The sequence below is a fragment of the Lissotriton vulgaris genome, chromosome 1_1 (genome assembly GCF_964263255.1).
Source record: "Lissotriton vulgaris chromosome 1_1, aLisVul1.2, whole genome shotgun sequence".
In the NCBI taxonomy this organism is placed as follows: domain Eukaryota; kingdom Metazoa; phylum Chordata; class Amphibia; order Caudata; family Salamandridae; genus Lissotriton; species Lissotriton vulgaris.
In genome coordinates this window covers 693,787,254-693,811,979 of record NC_141685.1, presented here as the reverse complement: position 1 = coordinate 693,811,979, position 24,726 = coordinate 693,787,254, and the positions used below count along the sequence as shown (strand labels likewise).

The following is a 24,726-nucleotide window of genomic DNA, read 5'->3' as shown; positions in this document are numbered from 1 at the left end:
TATTCAGCATTCTGTCCATAATTTTTTTGCGTAGCACTTTTAGAAAGGTGGCGTTTTCCTGCCTTAGCTATTTGGTGCTGAAGCCTGTCTCTAGATCACGTCTGAGTGTAGTTAACAGGTGGGCTTTGTGTATTCCTCCTAGACAGCCATATAAGATAAGAAACTCAAGTCTGCCTGGGTGGACCATCACTGGCACTATGGTGGGGAGGAGCTGGGTACATCCCCACTTACATTTGAATATGCTGTGTCCTACCTCCTCTCAAAGGGCTTCATATAACCCCTGTAGCCAATTCGGAGCTTGGCCAGAGAAGGCATGCCTCTTGAACCTTTTCTCCACTTCAAAAGAACTGTGTATAAATACTGGACCTCAAGACACCAACTCTTTAGATACATCTTCTCTGCTACACGGTGCAAACCTGAGCTTAATGCAACTCCATTGCTGTGTGCATTGCACCTGTCACAAAGAGCTGCATCCGCAGCCTGCAACCTCTTCACAACCGCCGCTGGGCAACGCATTCCCAGGGCAGGCTCTCATCAACTGCAGCCCTGACGACAAACTCCACATCGTAGGTTTGTAGCTCCTTCGAACCAATGCATCCTCAATGCCTGATTTCACATTGCAAGCCCTCGGAGACTGGATCCTCAACGATGAGAACACCTCGCATCAGAAGCCCTTGTCGCCGCGATACTCGTTTACACAGGACGTTGCATCTCATCCTTGCCGTGCCACAGAACCAACGCATCATTTTGGCTACACAACACCTCTGCGGATCCTCACAATGCTTTGCAAACCAGAATTTAAGGTACTTTTCTCATCAGGCCTAACTAGATCCCTGCAGCCGGCCCACACTCAATTGCGGTCAGCCTGAGCTTGTGACTTAGTCCCAGTTCAGCGCAGCAAGATATCTGCGGTTGGCTCTTTGTGCTGTTTGGTTCTATTTTCGCTAAAATCTTTAAAATTGCATATCTTGGGTTCTACTGATTAGATTTGTAGTTTGTTTTAGATGGTGTTTTTGACTTTATCACAATTTGAAGTTTCACAAATGCTTTAACTGTAGCTTCCAAGTTAAGCCTGACTGCTCTATGCCATGCTACCAGAAGGTTGAGCACAGGTTAGTTTTGGGTTGGCTTGTACCTCACCCTGACAAGGATTGTGGTCCCTGCTTGACCAGGGCTCACACCCCTGCTGATCCTTCGTTGTGTAGGGCTTTGTATGCGTTGGTCAACATCATTACCTGGCATCACTTCAGGATCATTAGCCAGTGTAGCTATTGAGTTTGGGTGTGATGTGGGTTCATCTTGGAGGTCAGTGATGAGCCTGGCCACTGAGTTTTGTATTGCCTGTAGTCTCTTCAGGTGGCGTGCAGTGATTCCTGCGTAGTGTTCCTGTAGTCCAGCCTGTTGTTAAGGACCTGGGCCCTCGAATAGGGAGGCAGGCTGGCAGAGGATAAATGAGCCACTAAAGAAAAGTGATTCTGAACCCCCAAGCAAGCAACTTGACCTCTACTCATGAATACATTTCATACAGTAACACCACCAAGTACAATAAAATTCAAATGGTGCTGCACTTACATGGAAATAAATTAATGAGATTAAAAAAAATATTGATTCTCCTGGGTCCTTTTACAGTGCACTGCGTGCTGATGAGCATTGCATTAATCACAGCATGCCTTTGACTTCCCACAAAACTATTCCAACTTTCCAAGGTGGTGGTGAGAAACCTGGCTAGGATTTTCTGTAATTACTAAGTAGTGATGGCTATTACTATTTTTAGCAGGCCCTTTAAAAGGTGCATTCTGTTTTTGGCTGACGTCTATCAAACAGGAGTGGGGTTTAAGAGTAGGATTCCTATTGTTCTGGGAGAGCCTCGGATAGGCGACCTATTGCTATGTATTATCACCACTTTCTAGGTAGGGGGAGGTGTGACAAGCCAAGCACATGCTGCCAGCTTAATGATTAAACTGTTGAAGGCAGAGATAATTCAAACTAAGCAAATTATTCTTGTAACATATCAAAGATCCATGCAGACTAATGATTTTTATTTTTTCCCAGTTAAATCCCTTAGCATCATAACTGCACCAAAGTGAAAAAGGACAGCAGTCCCACTTTGAAATACGGCGCTGTTGCTTTTGTTTCTCCTTTGAACATGCAAGGGTGTACAGCTTACTAGTCATAAAATAAACTCCTTTAAGCTGTACCTTTCGTTCAAAAGGCGCAATAACTGAGTTGCCTGTCAGATTTATTGAAAATCCACGATCCGGACTGGCTTGTAATGCCACATGGATGCTTAGAACAGGAGTAAGATTTTTCCACTTACCATTTTGGCATGGCTTGATGGCACAAGGTCCTTGCAATGGCTACTGCTGCTAACCTGAAATATTTGATCAATTGAACGTATATATTTGCCTTCAGCTGCCCAGATCTATTCCTAGAATCTCTAGGATTTCATTAAGAATTATAGAAATAATTTCAAGCCAAATGACAATCGGAATTATTTTCTTTGTAAAAAATGTGTCCGGCTCACCCATCCTGTCAAACTACACTTTCTCCAAGTTGATACTGCAAAGCTAGAGGCATAGCTGCAGTGTTTGAGGCATTCAGAGGTTTTTCTTTTGCACATGTTTTGCTCAGTCTTCCTTAATCCAGTAAGAAAAGGTAGTAGATAAGTATTGATGGTACAAACTATCCAAATATGCTATGCTTTAACGAACAATGAGTTGAGAAAACCTAAAGCTCGTTAACTCGGAAAAAAAGAAGCTGCTTTGGTGTTCATTGGTAACCTTCACTTCACAATATGTACAGCAGCCACGTGGTCTTCAAAAGCTACTTTCGCAAAGCACTGTTAACATACTCAGTCTCAAAAAGAGGCTCAAGTGGGTCAGATAGTATTACATCATATGATTGTCACTATTCACTCTTCAAACATTCTTAAACAGAGGTTTAATGCCATGTAATGCACACCATTTGAATGTAGAAGAGTTTCACAGTGCAAACTAAATGTTTTTTTTATTTTTTACCTAAAGTATACAAGCAGTCTATTTGCTTAGATGTTTTATATTGCTGTCCCTGCAATTGTCTGCCCCCTGAACAATGATTTGATTAAACTCGTAAAATACCATCTCGGAGGCCACTTAGGAACAATGGGTTGCACTAAGTTTCAGTGGTAGCCATCTTCCTTTAACCCCTTAAGCGCTGCCGTCGGCCAACGGTCATCACGAGCACTACCTTGCCAGTGCTGCGCACGACCGTTGGCCGACGGGCCAGCGCTCGTTATTCGAACGTTCAGCACTGGGTGCTGAACGTTCGACGCAGCAAAAGGGTTAATGTAAAAAACCGAGCAATTCATCCACACAGAACTGTTTCTTGTTATGTCAAGGTCAACTTTTTAATAGAATTACACGAGTTAATCATTGCCTACTTTTGATTTGTATTTTTCACTACCACTGTTTTAATTGTTATTGCCTGACTGTATTTTTGAGAAACTTTTACTTTCATATAGCCACAGAATATTTTTATTTAATTCTGTATTTTGGTTATTGCCGTGTAAGTATTTAAGCGAGTATGTAATGCACTATATGTTTGAATGTTTTGATTTATTTTATGTTTACTGTGTGGCAAGGCTTGTGCTCACATGTTTTGTTTTAACTTTACATTACGTTTTAAAATAATTGGTTTCACCTGGAGCACACAATAGGTTTAATTATAATTATCTTCCTTAGCGCGCAACGTCTTGGTTTTCAGAAGTAGTAATCCCATATCCGGTTACAGTGTTTAGAGACTGGAGATTTAGATGATATACCTGTTGCATTATAAGTCTATTTTTTAATCTTTATTGGTTTTTCAGGACTGGTTTCATGCACACTGTTTTTGCATGGGAAATATGACACGAACACATTTTGCGCTAAACATTTTTTTTGTCCTGGTTTATTTCTGAATTCCTTAGTTCAAACTGAGTACAGGTTCTGTTGTCCTTGCTGGTTTGATTTTTGATGAGTTTTATGTATTTACTTCACGGATGAGGTGTGTATGGTTAATTTATTTTTGTTGATTGACATGAAATCATTGAAGATTGATGATGGCTTGTTTCACACTACAGCTACCCCTGATGAAAGGCCTATTGTCCAAAATGCATTGGGTGAACATTTGCATGGATACCCAGGGTGAGATGTGAATTCTAACATGCTTCAGAAAAAAGCCTGGCTAGACATTTCTTCAGCATCTAAAATTTGACATGTTGCCTCATTGGGAACTCTGAAATTATTGTCAAATATTGAATTATGATGGATTTCTTGGATTCTTGTTGTTTAACTCGCCGACTCATACCTGTGCAGTTGTGCAGCTTGAGGCTGGGTGCAACAGTTAACTGTTATTTACCTAGTCTCATGTGACCCTCACTGGGGCATGAGTTGGTTAAAAGAGCAAACCTAGTATAATATGCTGGTCACATATCGGGGCATTGTGGGTTTATAAGGAAAAACATTATATTCTGGATCCAACCACTAAATGATGGAATAGTGCGCAGCATGTGCATCTATAAGAGGATCTGGCTTAAACTGGTCAAACGATTCAAACTATTATTACAGTTAAGTAACAAGGTTCCTTCTGGCTAAAAGTAAATATACTATTGGCTTTGAATTTCTGTTGTCTGGAGGCACAGTTTAAAGACACAAGGATGACCAAAGAAATAAACGTTGAATGGATAAAAATGGCAGTGGAAAGTAAAGTGTTGGGTGACCAGCCCCTGGCACTAAGGAACACTTTTTAGGTATATGTGCATGTACTGTAATGGAAAATCCCATTACTCTCAGCGCATGCGAACTGATAGCTATAGGGTTTTGACCCAATGTTGTATGTTGTGATGGGCAGGAGCAAAATGTTAATGAATTTAATAGACCCATGGATAAGAATTCACTTAAAACAGCTCTATGCATGTTCATTTGTATGCAATAATATTTAAGATTGTTTTTAATACACAAGGTTTGCGAGGCAGCATGCTGTCTCTAGGCTAAACCTAAAATTGTGTTTGAAAGCTGAAGCATGAACAGTGTATCGGCCACATGTGTAAGCTCTATCCCAAAACAAGGTCAAATTGGATGAAGTGCATACAATGGCAGTGTTAAGGATTCAGTTACATCCACTTGAGAAGAATTCATGAGTATTCGGAGAAGAAAATGGAGGCCCATCTTTGTAACTAGTTTTTCCTTATTCGAATTTTGCTTTTGATTAAAGAGAACCTAATTTTCAAATATTTGCAAGCTGCATCTTCGGAATGGTTAGTCTCAAAATATATTGGTTACTTAAAATGGTTTGGTTTTGTGCTCTGGCTTAAAAATGACTTTGTATACTGTTAGTATGACTGATCCAATTAGGTTTTCCATGTGTTCATGTGTTTAACTTAATGTTTTTCTTTTTTACAGCACTACAGTATCTGAAGAAGACTTGCGTACACTTTTTACAAACACCGGCGGCACTGTGAAAGCATTTAAATTTTTCCAGTAAGCATGTTTTTCAACCTCTTTACAGATACTTTGACTTCATAGCTTCTAAGAAGAAGAGATTGTTAAAAATGTTGCTCTGGAACGCTTACCACAACAGGAAAAAACACAATCATGTGTATTACGTTGAAATCAAACACACTGTTAAAAAAAGAGCAGTTCTGATGCAAAGTGCTATATAAAATATCTTGAGTGTTCACACTGCACCTCTTCTCAGAAAAACGTTTTGCGTGTCATGAGACTTTGCGAATTATGACTTTAGCCTACAAAACCGCTTGGCGCCCGCCCTTTGGCCACACTCTTTTTGATGGTCTGGCTTTACAGCACAGCTGTCTCCAATGTGTCAGCATCTCTATAGAGGGACTTTGGCTCCTCCAACATGTTGGGAGCCAGGTGTATGTTTTGATTGGGCATAAGTTGTGTGCTTCCTCAATTTTTGTTAACAGCTGCTTCAGCTCAAACTTTCAGGGGCACTCACATGACAATGGAATGCTATTAGTGTCTTAGTCAAATAGATAATTTATTTAGTTTTTCTCTGGCAGCAGCACAGGTTGGGAGGAGGGCGCACATCTATTCCCATGCTATTTACTGGTAATGCTTCACGTGACCATGCAATTTTCCTTTAAAGTCCTATCTATTGGCATTGCCAATGCTTGTTCATTTTATTTTTTTAAATGTCAGCCGGAGAAGGAAGCTTATTACCGTAAGCTCTTTGAAAATATGCTGATGACTGGCCAACATTATTGCATTTTTTAAAAGAACGTTGGAAAACTGATGGGAAATTAATATTGAGTAATCATGTTTTAGACTGCTTCTGCTTGCCTAGAAAGGATATTCTGATTTCACCTTTGGTTCTTAGTTGTACCTAGTTATCCTCACCTATGCTCCACATTAAGACTTTGCTATGTTATATCTAGTAAGCATTGAGGGTATTTAAAACTGTAGATGACTTTGCCTGAACACTCTTTTAAAATACACTTCTATTCACACCTGTGTGTACATTAATAGCATCTTTAGATACACATGCTTTGCGTACTCCTGCCATCAAGTCATGGGCTCAAACATTAGAGGTTGCTTTTCTTCAAAGCAACTCAGTCACTAGATGTGGAGTGACTCCTCCGTTGTTCAACAGTGCACACGGGCACATACTCCTCTGTTCTGCCATCAGGTTCAGAAATGTTAATTTGCGCTTTCAGGACAGGTGTTTTTGCCCTCTGTGACTTTGAGCCCTACTTCTCTCTATTAGTCATGGCGAAACAGTCCCACTTGCAAACTAGACTACCTGAAAGAGACCATTAGTTCTGTAGTAGGGGATCTCTGTGTATAGTCATAATCTAGTGAATAGTCCCGCCCATGTGCGTGGACCCCGGCAATCAAAAATAATCTCTTAAGTTGTCAAAATAATGCAGAAAACTGCAAAGACACTTAAGAGAGAATTTAAAGACCAATAATGCAGCCTATATCCACAGGCTACACTGTCCAGTACTTCAACTAGAAATTCCACCAAAAAAAAACACCGCACAGCCTGCCAGTTTCTACCATAAAGAAACTTGCCTCCCCCAGTCAAAGACTCTGGAATGATAGAGAGGAAGGTAGGGACAGACAAGCCCCATAGGCTGCCATTATGTGGCTTAAATAGGATACTGTGCCTTTAAGAGAACTTTCCAGAACTTCTCCCAGTATCCCAGAATGCATAGCAGGTCCCTCTACTTTCAGTTCTTTTTTCCGGCTCCTGCTTACAGGACCCTGGCATTGAGCTCTTTCTTTTTCAAGGGTTTATTGGATTTTTTTGACACTTTTGAATTCTAAAAGTGTTGCAGTTTACTTCTTGGTGTTCTCTTCTCCGTTTTCTGTGCTGTATTAGGCGTTTTAGGGCTCTAAAATGCCTGGCCTTTTTGATAAGTGCCCAGCATGTGGGAGGAAGAAGGCCAAGAGTTATCCCCATGATGTCTGCATCGTGTGCCTCCCTGAAGATCATGTCCCTGAGGATTGTACCATCTGCCAGCAGTTTACTGCTCGGACTCTGAGGGACAGGATGAAGATCAGGCTTTCTGGCCTTGAGGAGAGGCGTCTGCAGACTGCAGGTGGGTCTGGGCAGGCTGGGAAGGCTCCTTCTGCCCCTGCTGAGGCCTCTGGGGGGCTCCCCGGAGGCAGGAAGTCCAGCAAACGGTCTCGGTCTCCGTCGACGTCGATTGCATCGACGACGACGTCGAGAGGGATGACGGCGGTGTGCTCTCTGGGTCGAGACGGCGTGACGGCTCGACGTCGAAGATCATGGAGAAGTCGCCGTCGAAGCCACCGTCGACGTCATAGTCTTCGTCGAGGTCTTCCTAACGACGCCGGAGGCGTAGTGACCAGCATCGACGCTCGCCGCGTTGAGGCACCGGTCGACATCGAGGGGCTCCTCGACGTCGAGAGCATTGAGAGGACGGCGACGTTCGTCGTCTAAGACGGAACGCTCGACGTCGAGAAGGCGGCGTATGGCGTCGCGGAAGAAGAGGTCGACGTCGAGGAGTCGACGTTCGACGCCGAGGAAAAGAGGGTCGACGCCGAGGAGACGGCGATCGACGCCGGAGTCGAGGAAGCGTCGTTCGACGCCGGAAAAGCGTCGCTCTGCGTCCAGCAGACAGCGGTCAGCGTCTAGGAGTCGGTCAGCCTCTCCAAAACGGCGCAAGAGGGATTCTAGTCCCAGAAGTCACGCTGCTTCAAGTGGAGGACGCAAGAGGAAGCGGTCACCTGCTGATGGGGCTGGCTCTCCGCACCCTTCGCCTAAAGGGTCACCGGGCTCGGTGTACTCAGAGGTGTACACACCATCTCGGCCCAGGACTCCGACTCCTCCTCCTGTTCCTAAGGAGGACCCTCCACCCAAACCTCAACTGCCTTCAGGAGACCCTCCTCCGCCTCCGGTCCCTCCGCATGGGCCCACCCCGCAGCCGAAGGTTCCTTCTCCGAGGTCCACTTCCCTGCCGTCCCTGCCTGTTCCTCCTAAGGGGACCCCGAAACCCCCTGAGGAACCGAGGAAGACCCCTCCACGAAAGCCGAAGGAGCGGCCACGAGCAGGCATGTCTCGCTCTCGCTCTGGGAGGAAGGAGAGATCGCGACGCAGATCATCCACGAGGTCGAGACACCGCCATAGGAGGCGCGAATCTCGCTCACACACGAGGTCCTCTGGGACCAGGGACTATTCTCCTACCCTATCGGGGTCACTGGACACGAGAGTGTCCCCGAAGGATGACCTGGTGGCGTTCCATGACGTCCTTTTAAGGGGCGCTGCGAAGTTGGGCATATCCCTGACGGTGCCTACTCCGAAAACGTCAGTCATTTTTGAGACTTTACATCAAAAACACCTGTCTCGTCCACTCCTGCCTCTGGTCCCGGGCCTGGAAGAACCGGCTATGGCCCGGCCTTTTTGAGAACGGAACCTCCTCCTGACTCTGTCATTGTGACGGCGGCCCGCAAGCAGCATGCTACCACTCCTTCCTCTACGGTTCCTCCGGATAAGGAGTCAAGGTGGATGGATTTGGCGGGGAGGAAAGTCTGTGGCACTTCCGCTACCTCCATGAAAGCTGCGAGTGCCACGGCACTGTTGGGCCGATACGACCGCGCCCTCTGGGACTCCCTCTAGCGATTTGCGGAGCATTTACCCCGGGAGAAGCGTAAAGACTTCATGGAAGTACTGAGTGAGGGGATGCTGGTGGCCAACCAGATTATCAGCGCGGCAGCGGACTCTTCCCTGTTGGCTGCTCACGGATTTTGCCACGGGATCAACCAACGGCGCCACGCATGGCTCCGGCTTACGTCCCTGAAACCGGACGCACAGCAGAGGGTAGCCAATCTACCGTTCTCCGGTGAGACCTTCTTCGGGAAGCAGGCGGACGATGAGATGACCCGCATGAAGGCGGAGGCCGAGACGCTAACTGCTGTGGGCCTAGAGAAGCCTAAAGAGACCAAGAAGCAGTACCGCCCTTTCCAACGGCGGTTCGGCGGGCAAGGCCGAGGACAGGGACAGGCTGCGGGGCAATCGCAACAGCAACACCAGTTCCGTAAGCCATTCCAGAAGCGCCAGAAGGGCAGAGGTGGCCAGCAATCGGCCCCAGCGCCCAAGGGCCAGGCTGGGTCTAGGCCCTAGGAACCTACTTCCCCCGGATCTGTTACCCACTCCGGTAGGGGGAAGCATTCAATTTTTTCTGGCAGAGTGGAGAAAAATTACTCAGGACAAGTGGGTGCTGAATATTGTTTGCAATGGATACAGTCTTCGGTTCACCAGCCCTCCTCCAGCAATTCCCCCGGTCAGCTCGCAGTTTCAGCTGCCCGAGCTTCAGGCAGAAGCGGATATCCTGTTGAGGAAAAGGGCGATAGAAGACTTACCTCTGTCTCAGAGAGGAAGAGGTCTGTACTCCCGGTTCTTTCTGGTTCGCAAAAGGACAAGAACGAGTTCAGGCCCATTCTGGATTTGCGACAGGCAAACAGATGGATTCGCAGAGAAAAGTTTCCCATGCTGTAGTTGCATCAGATTTACCCTCAGTTGCAACAGGGAGACTGGCTTTGCGCTATAGACCTACAGGATGCTTACTTCCATGTGCCCATTGCACACAAACGCAGGAAGTTCCTGCGGTTCCAAGTCGGCACCAATCACTATCAATACACAGTACTCCCATTCGGACTGAAGTCTGTGCCGAGAACGTTCTCGAAGTGCATGGCGGTGGTAGCAGCACACCTGAGGAAGAACAAGGTGTTCGTCTACCCGTACTTGGACGATTGGTTGATCAAGGCATCCTCCTTCTCGGAAGCGCGAGCACACTTCCAGAAGACGTGCGTTCTCTTGAACAAGCTGGGGCTGCACATCAACATGGCCAAGTCTGTCCCGACTCCGGTCCAATGCATACAGTACTTGGGAGCCTCCATCGATACGCTGTCAGCAAGCGTGTCTCCTTCGGAAGAGCGACAATTTTCACTCCTTCGGAAGGCTCAGGCTCTTATGACGACTCCATCTACAACAGTGAAGACGGTGTCTTCTCTACTGGGATCGATGGCCTCTTGTATCTTCCTGACGCCACACGCACGGCTGCACATGAGACCACTGCAGGAGTGCTTGGAGGACCAGTGGGATCAGAGGAAAGGATCTCGGGACGACAAGATTCGACTGTCGCTGCATGCTCTTCAGTCTCTGAAGTGGTGGTGTTCGGTGGAGAATCTCCTCAGAGGGGTTCCCTTTCACAAGGACATTCCCACGCAGACTGTCGTGACGGATGCGTCTCTTCTGGGATGGGGAGCGCACTCCGGGACTCTACAGATTCAAGGCACGTGGTCACCGATGGAGGCCACGTATCACATCAATTTCCTGGAACTCAGGGCTGTTCACTTGGCGCTAAAGGCCTTTCTTCCGTCCTTCCAGACCAACTCTCTGCTTGTACAGACGGACAATACCACCACGATGTATCACCTCAACAAGCAGGGGGGCTCGAGATCACGCACTCTGTCACAGGAGGCGCAGGCGATCTGGCACTGGCTCCTAGCCAGAGGACTGACGATAACGGCCACCCATCTACCAGGTGTGCAGAATGTTCAGGCAGACGCACTGAGCAGACTGGTTCAGGAAAACCCCGAATGGGTCATAAACGACGAAGTACTAGGAGAAGTTTTCGCAAGGTGGGGAACTCCAGACGTAGACTTGTTCGCCACCGCCGAAAACAGCAAGTGCAGAGACTTCGCCTCCAGGTACTTCCAGCAAGGGACGCTGGGGAATGCGTTATGGATCAACTGGACGAACAGCTTTCTGTACGCCTTTCCTCCCATTCCCCTGATTCCGGCGGTGCTCATCAAGCTGGCCCGGTCCAGAGCTCGGATGATACTCATCGCCCCGGAGTGGCCCAGGCAGTGGTGGTTCACGGACCTACTTCACCGGTCTCTCCTTCCTCACATTCGGTTGCCGTGCAGCCCGGACCTTCTCACGAAGTTCGGGGGACGGATGTTACACCCCAACCTCTCGTCTTTGAGTTTGGCGGCATGGCTCCTGAGATAGTGCAATATGGCCATCTGAATCTGCCCGATGATTGCATGGACATACTGAAGGAGTCTAAGAGACCTTCCACTCGGACTTCATATGCTTACAAGTGGAAGAGGTTTTGTATCTGGTGCCAGTCTAAGAACCATGATCCTACGACCTGCAAGGAAGATGTTATCCTTCCTTACCTTTTACATTTGGCGCAGTCTGGCCTTAATGTGCATTCCATTAAGGTTCATCTGGCTGCACTGACTGCCTACAGGAAATGCCCTTCACAGACTTCCTTTTTCCAGATCCCCGTGATCAAAGATTTTCTGGAAGGATTGAAGAAAGTAATCCCTCCTGTCAGGCTTCCCTCGCCTTCATGGGAATTGAATGTGGTGCTGTCCAGATTGATGAAGGAGCCTTTTGAACCTATTCATAAGGCTTCGTTGCAGCACCTGTCCTGGAAGGCGGCGTTCCTCGTGGCCATTACATCGGCCCGCAGGGTGAGTGAAATTCAGGCGTTGTGTTGTAATGAACCTTATACTGTATTTCATGCTGCTAAAGTTGTTATGCGTACTCACCCTAAATTTCTTCCCAAGGTTATTTCTGATTTTCATGTCAACCAGACTATAACTTTTCCTATGTTTTTTCAGAACCCTTCGTCCCCAGCGGAGAGGTCTCTCCATTCCCTGGATGTTAGGAGGGTGTTGAAATTTTATCTGGATAAAACCAAAGATATTCGTAGGTCTAACCAGTTGTTTATCAATTATGGATCGGTCAGGACGGGTCTTGCGACCTCTAGGCAGTCCATCTCTAGGTGGATTGTGTCCTGCATACAATTGTGTTATCAGAAGGCTAATAAGACCTTAGGAGGTAAGCCTAAGGCTCATTCCACCAGGGGCAAAGCTGCCACGACGGCTCTGCTCCGTAACGTGCCGATTGCTGAAATCTGCAAGGCAGCCACTTGGAAGTCGGTTCATACCTTTGCTAAGCATTACTGCCTGGACACTGACGCCAGGGCAGACGCTCAGGTTGGGCAGGCTTCGCTGCAGAATTTGTTCGCACAGTAGTGGCGTTATGTATTATTCTTCACCGCCGCTTTGGTGTGGGGATGGGCTTGTCATTCTATTCACTAGATTATGACTATACACAGAGATCCCCTACTACAGAAGGAGTAGTTTCTGTCCTGTAACTCCAGTTCTGTAGTAGGGGTATCTCTGTTAGTCATAAGCGCCCGCCCTCCTCCCCGGTGGAGATTTTTCATCATGTAAAGAATGCGACAGGTCTGGCGTGCTTCGCCTTCAAAAAGAACTGAAAGTAGAGGGACCTGTTATGCATTCTGGGATACTGGGAGAAGTTCTGGAAAGTTCTCTTAAAGGCACAGTATCCTATTTAAGCCACATAATGGCAGCCTATGGGGCTTGTCTGTCCCTACTTTCCTCTCTATCATTCCAGAGTCTTTGACTGGGGGAGGCAAGTTTCTTTATGGTAGAAACTGGCAGGCTGTGCTGTGTGTGGTGGTTTTTTTTGGTGGAATTTCTAGTTGAAGTACTGGACAGTGTAGCCTGTGGATATAGGCTGCATTATTTGTCTTTAAATTCTCTCTTAAGTGTCTTTGCAGTTTTCTGCATTATTTTGACAACTTAAGAGATTATTTTTGATTGCCGGGGTCCACGCACATGGGCGGGACTATTTACTAGATTATGACTATAACAGAGATACCCCTACTACAGAACTGGAGTTACAGGACAGAAACTACTCCTTATAGATTCCTTACCTTAGAATTACCCCCAGGCATCAGACTGGATTGAAAGAATTTTTCCTGTAGCACTACCCCTGCGCGTCAGTATTTGGCTTCGGTCGGCTCCGTCGTCTTGGTCGCCAGGATGATGTCATGGTGTCTACTTAGATGACACCCATATGCGCTGACCTCGGTGCTTTCTTTTTCCACTCCAGCCAGTGCAGGTTCGGAGAGAGCGTACCCACTTTTGTTGACAGCTTTTGAGTCTTCAACCCCTGGTAGCATGATGGATGTCCCATTGCCGGACCGGCTTTAAGCCTTGTGATTCCGGTCACAAATTGATGTCCGTCATGGATCCGAAGCTCGTGTGCCTCTGGTGCCTGGAGCGCACCCACGACACAAAGTTTTGCTCCGACTGCCTGGCCATGAATCTTAAGTCTTTGCTGGAGCGGTCTCAACAGCTCTTGTAGGCCCAGCCGTCTGCTCCGCAACGTTCGAGGTCCCGGTCGAGAGGAAGGTCTTGGGACCAGTCTCTGAGCCACCACCACACAAGAAGGCGAAGAAGCATCGTCGTTCTTTGCCTTCTCTACGTCTGCTGACAAGACGCGGGACCCGGAGCATCGTTTCTCTCCAGCTCAGTCTTCGGAACACGAAGCAGGGCATCCATGGCCAGCTATGAGCTTTTTACAAAGCGCTTCATAGCATCTTTGGGCAGCTTGACTCCGACCGTCTGACTTCGGGCCCTCGGACTCTGCGAGGGTCCTAGGCCTTCAATGTCTGCTTCTCCGGAGGGTCCCAGAGAATCCAGGCCTAGATCCAGACCTTGGCATGCTTCCAGAAAACAACCTCAATCCCCATACCCCTCTCTCCCCCCCCCCCCGCCCCCCCCCGCCCCCCCCCCCCATGGCTATGGAGGAGGAAGCTTTGTACATAGTGGTGTTGCGAAGGGCGGTTGAGGCCTCTGGTGTGGAGCATCCTACGGTGGCAGTCAGGACTAACCTGACAGAGGTACTTCAACTGGCAGCTGCCCCTTCAGAGCCCCTGCTGCCTTTTAATGAAGCCCTCACCGACGTCCTTCTGGACACCTGGCCCAAGCCCAGCACAGGGGCTCCTGTGGACAGGATGATTGCCCGATCCCACCGCCTGGCCCAGACAACCCACTGTTCTGGGCATATGAGCTGCAGATCTCACACTGTGCATTAGATCGCCACTTGGTGTTGGGCTCGGATGATTGCATGTTGTCATCTTGGAAAAAGTCTTTGTAGTCACGAGATAGGTGACTCCTCCCTTGGACGATAGTGCGCATGGGCATTGACTCCATCCTTAGATTGTTTTTTTCCGCCACTGAATTCGGATGAAACTTTTCCGCTCCGTTTCGAAATTTACATTTCAAGTACTTCGACGCGAAAACATTTTTGTAACTTCACAAAACAACTTTCAATATCTATAAACATTGACTCAACCTCAGCCCGATTCTGATCGTCTATGTGGGCCGTTGGGCCTACCCACGCCGTGAGGCCTACATCGCATGGAAAGGACGGCATTCAAAAGATGCCCCAAGTGTGGAGCAAAATTTCCACCCAGTGACCATCACGAGGTATGTAACCTGTGCTTATCGCCAGAACATGACTAATTCAGCTGCACAGCTTGTGCATCCTTTCCATCGAAAGACCATTAGAAATCGGAGGGCCCGGTGACGCAATATGCAGAGATCAGCTCTGGAACCGGTGTATATCTTAGACATGGGTCCATGAGTCCCAGAAGAAGATTCCGATCTCCAGATCCTATCCGAGGCAGATGACTCCAATGACTCCATACCTTCGGGTCAATGCTTGAGTACCACTGCCCCTACCCCAGCCCAAACACCATAATCGAAGGCAAAGGTCAACGGGCCCAGTCGAGACCGAAAAAACACTTTGAAAGCCCTGCCATCGAGCCTGGCTCTGAAGAAAATAATGAAGCCTTCCGGTAGCTCCATACCGAGCAGACCGCATGTGCCAATACCACCTGTTCCTCGGCACCGAAACAAAAAGGTCCCGGTTCTGAAAGACACTCCAAAACCGTCGAGAGACAAAGCGGCTCCGAAAACAACGAAGCATATTTCCTATGCCCCGAAAATAGCTTCCACTCAAAAAACGATACCCTCGATGCCGAAACAGACAAAGCCTGCTTCCGATGCTTCCAAGTCCACGAAACAGGTTTCGGCTCCAAAGACAAATATCTGCAGTGCCGAAATCTACGCCAAAGGACTCTACATCGTCTCCTAAGGCTAAAGACAAGCAACAAACCATTTCGGAACAGAAAAGAATGGCGTCGAAGGCTGTGCCTCAAGAAGAGCTTTTCCAACCAGATCCTATAAAAAAAAGATCTACATTGATCCAGAAACAGGACATGTTTCCACTACACCACACAAAAAGAGGAAATCAGATACATCACCTACACCTCCAGTGCCTGTCAAGGATTCTGCCACATCTCCTATGCACCCATCTTCTCCTGTATCTCCTGCTCCTTCTCTTCCTTTAACCATTTCACCTCAAAATTCTCCTCCTCATTCTCCACCACATACACCTCCTCAGGATGTTGATGATGATGATGCGTATAGCATGGGTGAAGGGAGAGACGCAGATGACCCTTTTCCCTACCCAACAGGTTCACCAGACTGGGAGTTTCCAAACCCACAGGATGTACCAGATATTCCTGACCCACATACATATCCATCTAAACCTTCTCCTCCAGAAGACTATATTGAGTTTGGACACTTCACAGGGCTGCCATCTATCACAATGTCTCCATGCATTCAGATGAGGCAGAGGAAGATTTTTTTATTAGACACTTTTGAACACTCCCATAAATCTGTACAAATATTGCCAATGATTAAAGGAATCATTAAGCATGCACCAGCAGTGTTTAAAGATCCTGTACGAGCTAGAATCATAAACCCAAGGATAGCGAAAAAGTACAGACCAGCTCCTGGGGACCCTGCCTACATTAAAGGACGCTAGTAAAAAAGCAAATTCCCAAACATCAGGCGAAGCACCACCTCCTGATACGTAATCAAAGATCATAGACGCTTCAGGGAAAAGAATAGCTGCCCAAGCTAGCAATAGATGGCGCATCGCTAACACACAGACCCTCCTCGCAAGATACGACAGGGCTCACTATGATCAGTTAAAGAAGTTCTTACAACATCTACCTGACCAATAAAAGGCACAAGCAAATGACCTCATACAAGAGGGTAAGCTTATTTCAAATGCCTCCATTAAATGCGCTCTTGATGTAGCAGGCACTGCATCCAGAGCAATAAACACCAGTGTCCTCCTTAGACGTCACATGTGGCTACGCATTTCATTTAAGGATTTAAGCAAGAAGTGCAAACTACTATCTTAAATCAACCATTCAACCAACAACAATTGTTTGGTTCAGAGGTAGACACAGCACTTGAAGAAAAGAAGAAAGACACGGACACACCAAAGTCGATGGGAGCTCTGCAGTCCACCCAAGCATGAGGCTCCTTTCGTTCCTCCATCTACAGAGGAGGCTAAGCTGGAGCAGACAATTCAGCTTCCTTTAAGACAAATACAAAAATCCTCCAATAGAGGATACTTTAGAGGAGGCTACAGATGCACCAACAAGAAAGGAGGTCTAGGTAATAACAATCAAACCTCCTTCACCACTAAACAGTGACTTCCTTCAGCTCCCCCAACAGCATTCTACTCCTGTAAGGGGGAGATTAACACAGTTCCTACCAGTCTGGAATTCCATTACAACAGACAAGTGGGTAAGACAAATTATCCAGTATGGGAACTGCCTAGAGCTTACAGCTACTCCTCCACATATACCACCCAGACAGCGTCCAATGCCCACGGAACATCTAACACTGCTCCAACAAGAGGTAGACTCATTGCTGCAAAAAGACGCAATAGTTAGTTCCATTGCAAAATCAGGGAACAGGATCTGAAAGAGACAAGTTAGTGATAGATTCCTTACCTTAAAATATCCCCAGGCGTCAGACTGGATCAGGAAATTTTTGCGTAGCAGTACCCTTGCGCGTCGGTAGGCGTCGTGGGCGCCGTGATGACGTTGTCTTGAGTACTTAGACGCCGCCTCCGCGTGCTGACGTCAGTTCTTTTTTCCGCGCCAGCAAGCGCAGATCTGGAAAAAACAGTACTTTAACTCTGGCAGGCGGCCCCGCGCCGCGAGAGGTCCCGGTCCCACCAGAGGTAGAGCGACAGGTCACGGGGTAGGAGCCATCACAGCTCCGAGAGTCGACACCTCCGGGTCGAAGTCATCGTCAGGTAAGCACAAGAAGTCGAAGAGACGTCATCGCTCTTCTGTCTCCCCGCGACGCTCGCGCGACACTGCCGGGGGTTCGGGTGACACCCCCCACACAGGTCCGTCGGAGTCACGGGCGTCGCGGCCTGCTCGACACCCTCCGGTCCCTGGGCAGAACGCGACGCCGGGGGAGATCAAGCGTTTCCTCATGGCCATGAGGTCCCTCTTCCCCGATGGTCTCCGCGGCGCCTTCGAGCCCAGCGGACCCATCTGGGGCCCCTAGCGGGTCGGGGGCTTTGGCCCCGGCGCCGCAGGGCCCCACTGGATCCGGGTCGTCGCCTGTTGACCTAACAACCTCACCAGCGCGGGTCCCTCAGGTGTCACCTCCGGCGCCGTCCTTGGGCGGCGCCGTCCCCGATGCCTCCATCGCTCCGGTTCCGGCGTTGGAACGGCGCCGCTTTCGACGCCGCTTGGGTAGTTAACCTTCTATGAACCGGCCCAATCGTTTGACAACCCTGATTATCAGGGGATGGGTGATAAGGAGTATTGGGAGGGGTCTGAGGACCCTCTGACCAGAGTGTCAGTCTCAAGAGGACTGGACAGGTGGACTTGGGGATGCCAGTGGTCTGAACACCTCACCAGACACTGGCTTTGTCTCGCCTCCTACCGTGGCTACGGAGGAGGGGGCAACCTACAGTGTGGTGTTGATGAGGGCGGCCAAGGCTTGAGCCTGTAGCTCCCCGTCGCGGCCGTGAGGACTAACCTCACTGAGGTCCTTAAACATCAGTCAAGCTCGGCCAAGCCTCTGCTGCCGTTTAATGAGGCCTTGACCAACGTTCTTTTGGGCACTTGGTCCAGGCCTGCTGCGGGTTCGCCCGTAGATGGGAACGTTGCCAGACGCCACCGCCAGGCCCCGGGCGACCCATGTTTCTTGTCCACCCACCCCACCCCCGAGAGTCTAGTCATCCAGGCTTCGAATTCCCAGACCACTTTCCCGTCTGCTCCGCCGGACAGGGAATCCAAGAGGTATGAGCAGTACGGCAAAAAGGTATTCTCATCCCTTAGTCTGGGACTGCGGTCTTCCAACACCGCATGCCTCTTGGGCCGCTACAGCCACTCTCTGTGGGACACGGTCGCGGAATTGCTGCCAGAGTGTCCGTTGGAGGTACGGGCCAAACTCTGCCAACCCCTTGTGGAAGGCCGGGATGCAGCAAAATATTCTATCCAGTGTGGGCTGGATACTACCGACTCACTAGGCAGAATGATGTCAACGACTGTGGCGATTCGTCGCCACACCTGGTTGAGGTCCGCCAACTTTTCGGCCGATGTCCAGAATACACTAATGGACATGCCGTTTGATGACCGTCGCCTTTTTGGCGACAAGGCAGACCATGCGCTTGGGCGCTTTAAGTATATATTTACAACAAGGGGTGGTGAGGGACAGAGTCTCTGAATTAAGCAGAAAGCTCTCACCCAGTCAAGAGATCAGGGCTAGATCCAACACCGTTTTTTAGCTCACTGCACCATCCCAGTTTCAGAACCTGGCTGTATGCAAATTAGTCTGTTCCTGTCCCAGTGCATGATGGGAACAGGGCAAACCAAACTACAAAAGCCAATTCTTACAAAAGGACTCCAGCCCTAACGCCAAGTCCTTGGGCCTCTCGTCCCCGTGCCATCAAACTGGTGCCTTTCGCTCCTTTCGTGGCCAAGGAAGGGGCCCCCCCACACGTGCTGCCAGCCACGCACCGCAGACTAACATCCAACGTGGTGGCGGCCGTGGAAATCGCCGCGGTGGCGGCCGTGGAAATCGCCGTGGAGGCGGTCGGGGACAATGGCGAGGCCAGTCCACACTCTCCCCCGCACCAACCGCCTCAAAACCCTCCTAGTCCGTGCTTTTCGGCCCATGTGACGCCAGTGGGGGGCAGGGTTCGCCATCGCACTCACATCGGATTGCTGGGTGCTGCAAATCGTCCGAAGGGGCTACTCCCTCCCCTTCGAGACGACTCCTCAAGCCATACCACCGCAACACCACTGCGTATCGGGGGATCATTTGCGGCTTCTGCAGGAGGAAGTTTCGGCCCTCTTGGCCATCGAGCGCGTTCCTGGGCCAGAAGTAGGACGTGGTTGTTGTTCCCACTACTTTCTGGTACCCAAGAAGGGCAAAGGGGGCCTACGCCCTATCTTGGACCTATGGAACGTCAACGGCTTCCTCCGGAAGGAGAAGTTCAAAATGCTGACTCTGGCTCAGGTCTTAGCTGCCCTGGACCCAGGAGACTAGATGGTAGCGTTGGACTTGCAAGAAGATTATTTTCACATCCCTGTCCTGCTGGCCCACCGGCGCTACCTGCGGTTCACGGTAGGCCACGAGCACTTTCAGTTTACCGTGCTCCCCTTAGGCCTTACCAGCGCCCCACGGGTGTTCACGAAAGTGATGGCGGTGGTCGCAGCTCATCTGCGCAGGTTAGGGGTTTCAGTCTTCTCCTACCTCGGCGAGTGGTTGTTGAAGGCGGGCTCGCCCCAGACAGTAGTCAGCCACCTCCAGACGACGGCAGACCTCTTGCACCAGCTGGGGTTCTCCATCAATGTGCTGAAGTCACACCTGTGCCCCTGTCAGAATCTCCTTTTCATCGAAGCGGTTCTCGACTCGGTTTCGGGCTTACCCACCCGAACAGCGGGTTTGGGATATACAGGCTCTGATTCCAATCTTTCAGCCCTTATCCCGAGTCTGTCAGGTTGACGCTGTGGCTTCTGGGGCTGATGGATTCCAGCATCCTTCTGTTGCATCACGCCCGTTGATGGATGCGGGCTCTGCAGTGGGACCTGAAGTTTCAGTGGGCCCAGCATCAGGGCAACCAGTCCGACCATGTCCTGATCTCTGAGGGGCCTGCGAGACAGCTGCAGTGGTGGCTCACGGACCGCGATTGGGTCAGCAGCAGATCCCTCTCCCTTCCCCAACCGGAGCACGCGTCCCTCCAGGGCTGGGGAGGCCACATGGGAGAGGCGGAGATCCGAGGCCTCTGGTCTCCGGCGGAGTCCTGGCTCCATAATAACCTTTAGGAGCTGCGGGCGATTCGTCCGGGGGAGTGTAGTGCAGGTGTTAACGGACAACACCACCACCATGTGGTACTGCAACAAACAGGGCGGGGTGGGGTCGTGGACCCTCTGCCAGGAGGCTCAGCTCCTTTGGCAGTGGCTGGAACATCAGGGTGTGACCCTGGTGGTTCAACACCTGGCAGGTTCTCTGAACGCCAGGGTGGACGAACTCAGCCGCCGGTGCATGATGGATCACGAATGGTGTCTGAACTCTGACGTGGCGCAAGGCCTCTCAGCAGTGGGCAGAGACTTGGTTACATCTATTCACCACCGAAGATAACTCGCAATGTCATCAGTTCTGCGCGTTGGAATTTCCAAGGCGGCACTCGCTCGGAGACGCTTTTCGCTGCGAGTGGAGTTGCGGTCTGTTGTACGCCTTTCCGCCTATACCACTTCTGCCCAGAGTGCTGAAGAAGATCAGGCGAGACTGGGCCCAAGTCATCCTTGTGGCTATGGACTGGGCATGAAGATACTGGTACCAACGAAATGCAGTACCCTTAAAACCAACATCAGTAAAGGTACTTTGATTTTTGAAAAGAAATGTTTTAATTCATTTTTAGTCTTGTCCTTGGGAGGGTCACATTCATGGAGATTTTGATTTCTTTCTTCTAGTGTTACTAAAATACCCCAAGGAGTAAACGTTACAAATTTCTCTGTTTACTTTAAATGCTTGGACAGTTTTTAATTGTTTCATTTGTTTCAGAAGAGATCACAAGATGGCTCTACTTCAGATGTCCACAGCAGAAGAAGCGATTCAGGCCTTGATTGATCTGCATAATTACAACCTTGGAGATAACCACCATCTGAGAGTTTCTTTCTCCAAGTCAACTATTTAAATTTGTGTGACCTGTATCACTTTGTTAAGTGTTTTATCACCTATTGACTGTTCAGGAAAGGAGGGACCACAGTTGGATTTTATTTTCATGCTGTTATCATTCCTTTGTTAATGCAATGAATATAATAAAATTCACTAGGAGGTGGCAGCAGCTAAAGCTGCTGGTTTCCATTTGTTTTTTTGGAAAACTATTAGCTTTTGTTAAAAATTGGTTCAGTTCCATCATGTTTTTCTTTTTACTAAGTTAATGTGTGCCTTAAAATGGAAAATGGTGTTGCTTACGTATTAGCATTCACTAAATAAAAAGAGGGTGTCTGGGGCACATTCAAATTTAGTTTCAAGCAGGGGTGTGTGGAAAGGTTAAGCTTTGATTTTTCCTGATCAGTGTGTTACCTTCCAAGTGCATGTATAGCATAATATTTTGTTTTGAAAACCACAGGCTTTTTGTATTTCATGATTCTTGTATGCGTTCAGTTATGAATGCAGACGCTTGTTAACATTAACAAAGTGCAAAGTGTTCTCTTTAAAGAACGATACACATGATTTATATAAGTTTCAGCCCTACAGTATGTGGAAAGCATTGTAGAATCTTAACCTTTTTGTACACTCTTGAGAACGTATCATAAGTGTTCGCACACAGTAATGTCTTGTTTGTGGCTGAATATTTTTTGTAGATGTTTTTGAAGTTGACATGACATGTGCATTCAAATATATATATTGCCATCTTTAGTTTGTAATTACTATTGGAAATATGGTTGTGGATTTCTGAGCATGTGCAGACTGGTCAAGCTTGTTCAGGAACCTGTGCATGCATCAACGACTAAGTGTACTGCAAGATTTGCAGGAAGAATTCTTTTGTGGAAGTTTTTGAAACTAGACTTGGTGGGACCAAAGTTTATGTGCCTTTAGTCTTAATTTACCTTGCATTGTAATATTCAGTTTTAATAAATTCAAAATATTTTGTATGTAGAAACAGATTTGACTGTACAATAAAAATGGCGCAGAATCCGCAGGTCAAATTAGTCTGAACAGTTTCACCTTTCAGCTGAAACTTGTAATTTGATTCTGTTAAAATGACCAATTCTTTGTTGAAATTGATGCACTTCGTTTCAAGCGCATAGATTGTTATCTATGTCGGAAATGGTCATGTATATTTTTTATTAGTTAAATTTTTACATCTTTCAGAAATGTAAAATTCAGTATAGTTTGAAAGCGGCACAATTAAAAATTAATTTTCTAACAAAGTTGGGAGGTTTGATGGTGGTTTACTTTCATCGTGTGTACTCTGCTTACCTCTGTAGCATGCTCAATAAACACTTCTGTAGCTCTATATTCACCTTTTCTGTCTTTCTCTGCCTCCTATTCTTTCTTCTACTTTTCTACTCCACTGTTCTTTATAATCAATTTTTTCTTTCTCAGGTGGAAATTAATTCTCTTGAATGTCCCCCCTCCCATGGTTTAGTTTCATGTTACATATGCGTATTTTATCTCTAATGCATGTTTTGCAGTGTGAATATTTTCTGGACTCGCTGTGTTATTCCATCTTGCGAGATGTGTCCGAAACATTCCTTTTCTCTTTTTCTTTTTTCTTTCCTACTTGTGTGTTGGAGTTGTCCATGTCGACCTCTGTTTGATGTCTTGTCCATCCTCCAGTTATGCCATGCATATGCCCCTGAATCCTGTGCTTAACGTAGTCCTTTTCACGTTCTTTTTTCCGCTATTGCGCCTGAAAATACGATCAGGAGCTCCATTGAGGAACCAATAAAATTGAGTGTCAGCAAGACGTCCACGGAAAACCGAGAATAGCTAAATAAACTTACTTGATCCTCAACTTTAAAAGCAACAAAAGAAAGTTCAGGGGTTTTCATCCAAGATCCCATTGGCTGGAGAATGTGAGGATTCTATGGAGCAATACACCATTTAGATTTTATCCCAAATGTCATTAAGGATTTTCCAAAAAGGCAGCCACAGAGTGTGCAATCTTTCGGTGCCAAAGGATCAGCACAGAAGGCAGAAGAAGGAAAGTTTGGCCCAAGGTTATGCAGAAAAGAGCAGCGATGGACATCATGCTGAAAAAACAAAGTAGCACTCCAGGCTGCACCATTTCTGAGCCGGAACACGCTGACTTGAGTGACTCAACACCAAATCCATTGGCGCTCAAGGGTTGGCACTGATCTAAAGAATAAGTGGCCCAGAGTGTGAGAAGTTGGCCTGATATATAATGTTCACTATTCTAGTGAGCACTTTGTATCAATCCAAACAACCCTCATTGATGATTGGTTGTAAGTCAACCTTATAGACCAGCTATCCTAGTAGCATGGATACGAGCAGTCTTCGGGCTAAACTCTAGAGGGTGTGTTAAGCCAGCTGTTATACCATCACATATACCCCTTGAACACCAAGTGAAAGGACACCACACAAGTGTTATGAATATAAACAGTGTATTTATTTAGATCACAACAGCCCTGTACTCTTTATGAGGACAGGGTACTAAGCACACAACAAAACTCTTACGAAAATACTTTAAGTTGCACAATTTACACAAATGCCCGAAGGGCACGAAAAACCATATACTATGAAAGTGGAATGCGAAATTACTAGCAGGTAAGTACTGGACTAATAGGCTTTGGAATCGCTAGGACTACGTTACTGAACCTTCAGATTACTAGTAATAGGCCTAGGGGACTCGGGTGCAGAGTGTGCACTCTCACGCGGGATGCGGGACAAAGTCTATGGAGGCTAGTAAAAGCAAGGTTAAGGATATCGGACGAATCCGACTAGTTAGGCTGAAAACGAAAAAGGATCTAGACCCTTGGATAGTGAGGCTATGCTGGGGCACCGAAATGCTGAAGTTACCTAGCCCAGGGGCTGCGGCTGTATAGGTCTGAAAAGACGTCGGGAATCCTCGTTGCTGTCTATGGAGCCTGAAGAAAGAAGTTTCTGGCAGGCAACCAGTGAAGATTGTTCGATGGATCCAAGCCTGGATCAAAGATGGATGACACCTGAAAGCAGAGGGGACCAAGTTCTTAATCACTAGCCAGTGATTGTGTGGGCACCAGGATGGCACCGGGCGAAGTCACCTCGACCAGGTGAGTGGGCGACGCTGGGCTCTGCAGTCTCACGGACTAGGAGGCGCTGTCGGCTACCAGGATGGAGGTGCGAGCAGTCCCACGATGGTTGATGCTGTCGACGTCGCTGGACCCAGGATTGGGGCAACAAGTCTTGGCAAATTCAAGCCCACGCGATGGACCTAAAATGGCGTCTGGAGTGGACCAGGAGGGTCCGGGGTGCTCCTCTTTTG

The 24,726-nt window shown here is 48.0% G+C and overlaps 1 protein-coding gene across 2 annotated transcripts in view; it reads left to right on the top strand.

Annotated features, from left to right (window-relative positions):
• The window catches only part of PTBP2 (polypyrimidine tract binding protein 2), a 212,911-nt gene extending 190,242 nt beyond the window's left edge, over window positions 1-22,669 (top strand). Inside the window, exons 13-14 of one of the 2 annotated variants that reach the window (XM_086954720.1) lie at window positions 5,418-5,495; window positions 21,294-22,669. In XM_086954720.1, the coding sequence (XP_086810846.1) occupies window positions 5,418-5,495; window positions 21,294-21,426 (211 nt within the window). In that variant the 3' untranslated portion in view covers window positions 21,427-22,669. The remainder of the gene's footprint in view (window positions 1-5,417; window positions 5,496-21,293) is intronic. The other variant, XM_086954715.1, reaches the window with a different exon arrangement.
• Window positions 22,670-24,726: the final 2,057 nt, after the last annotated feature.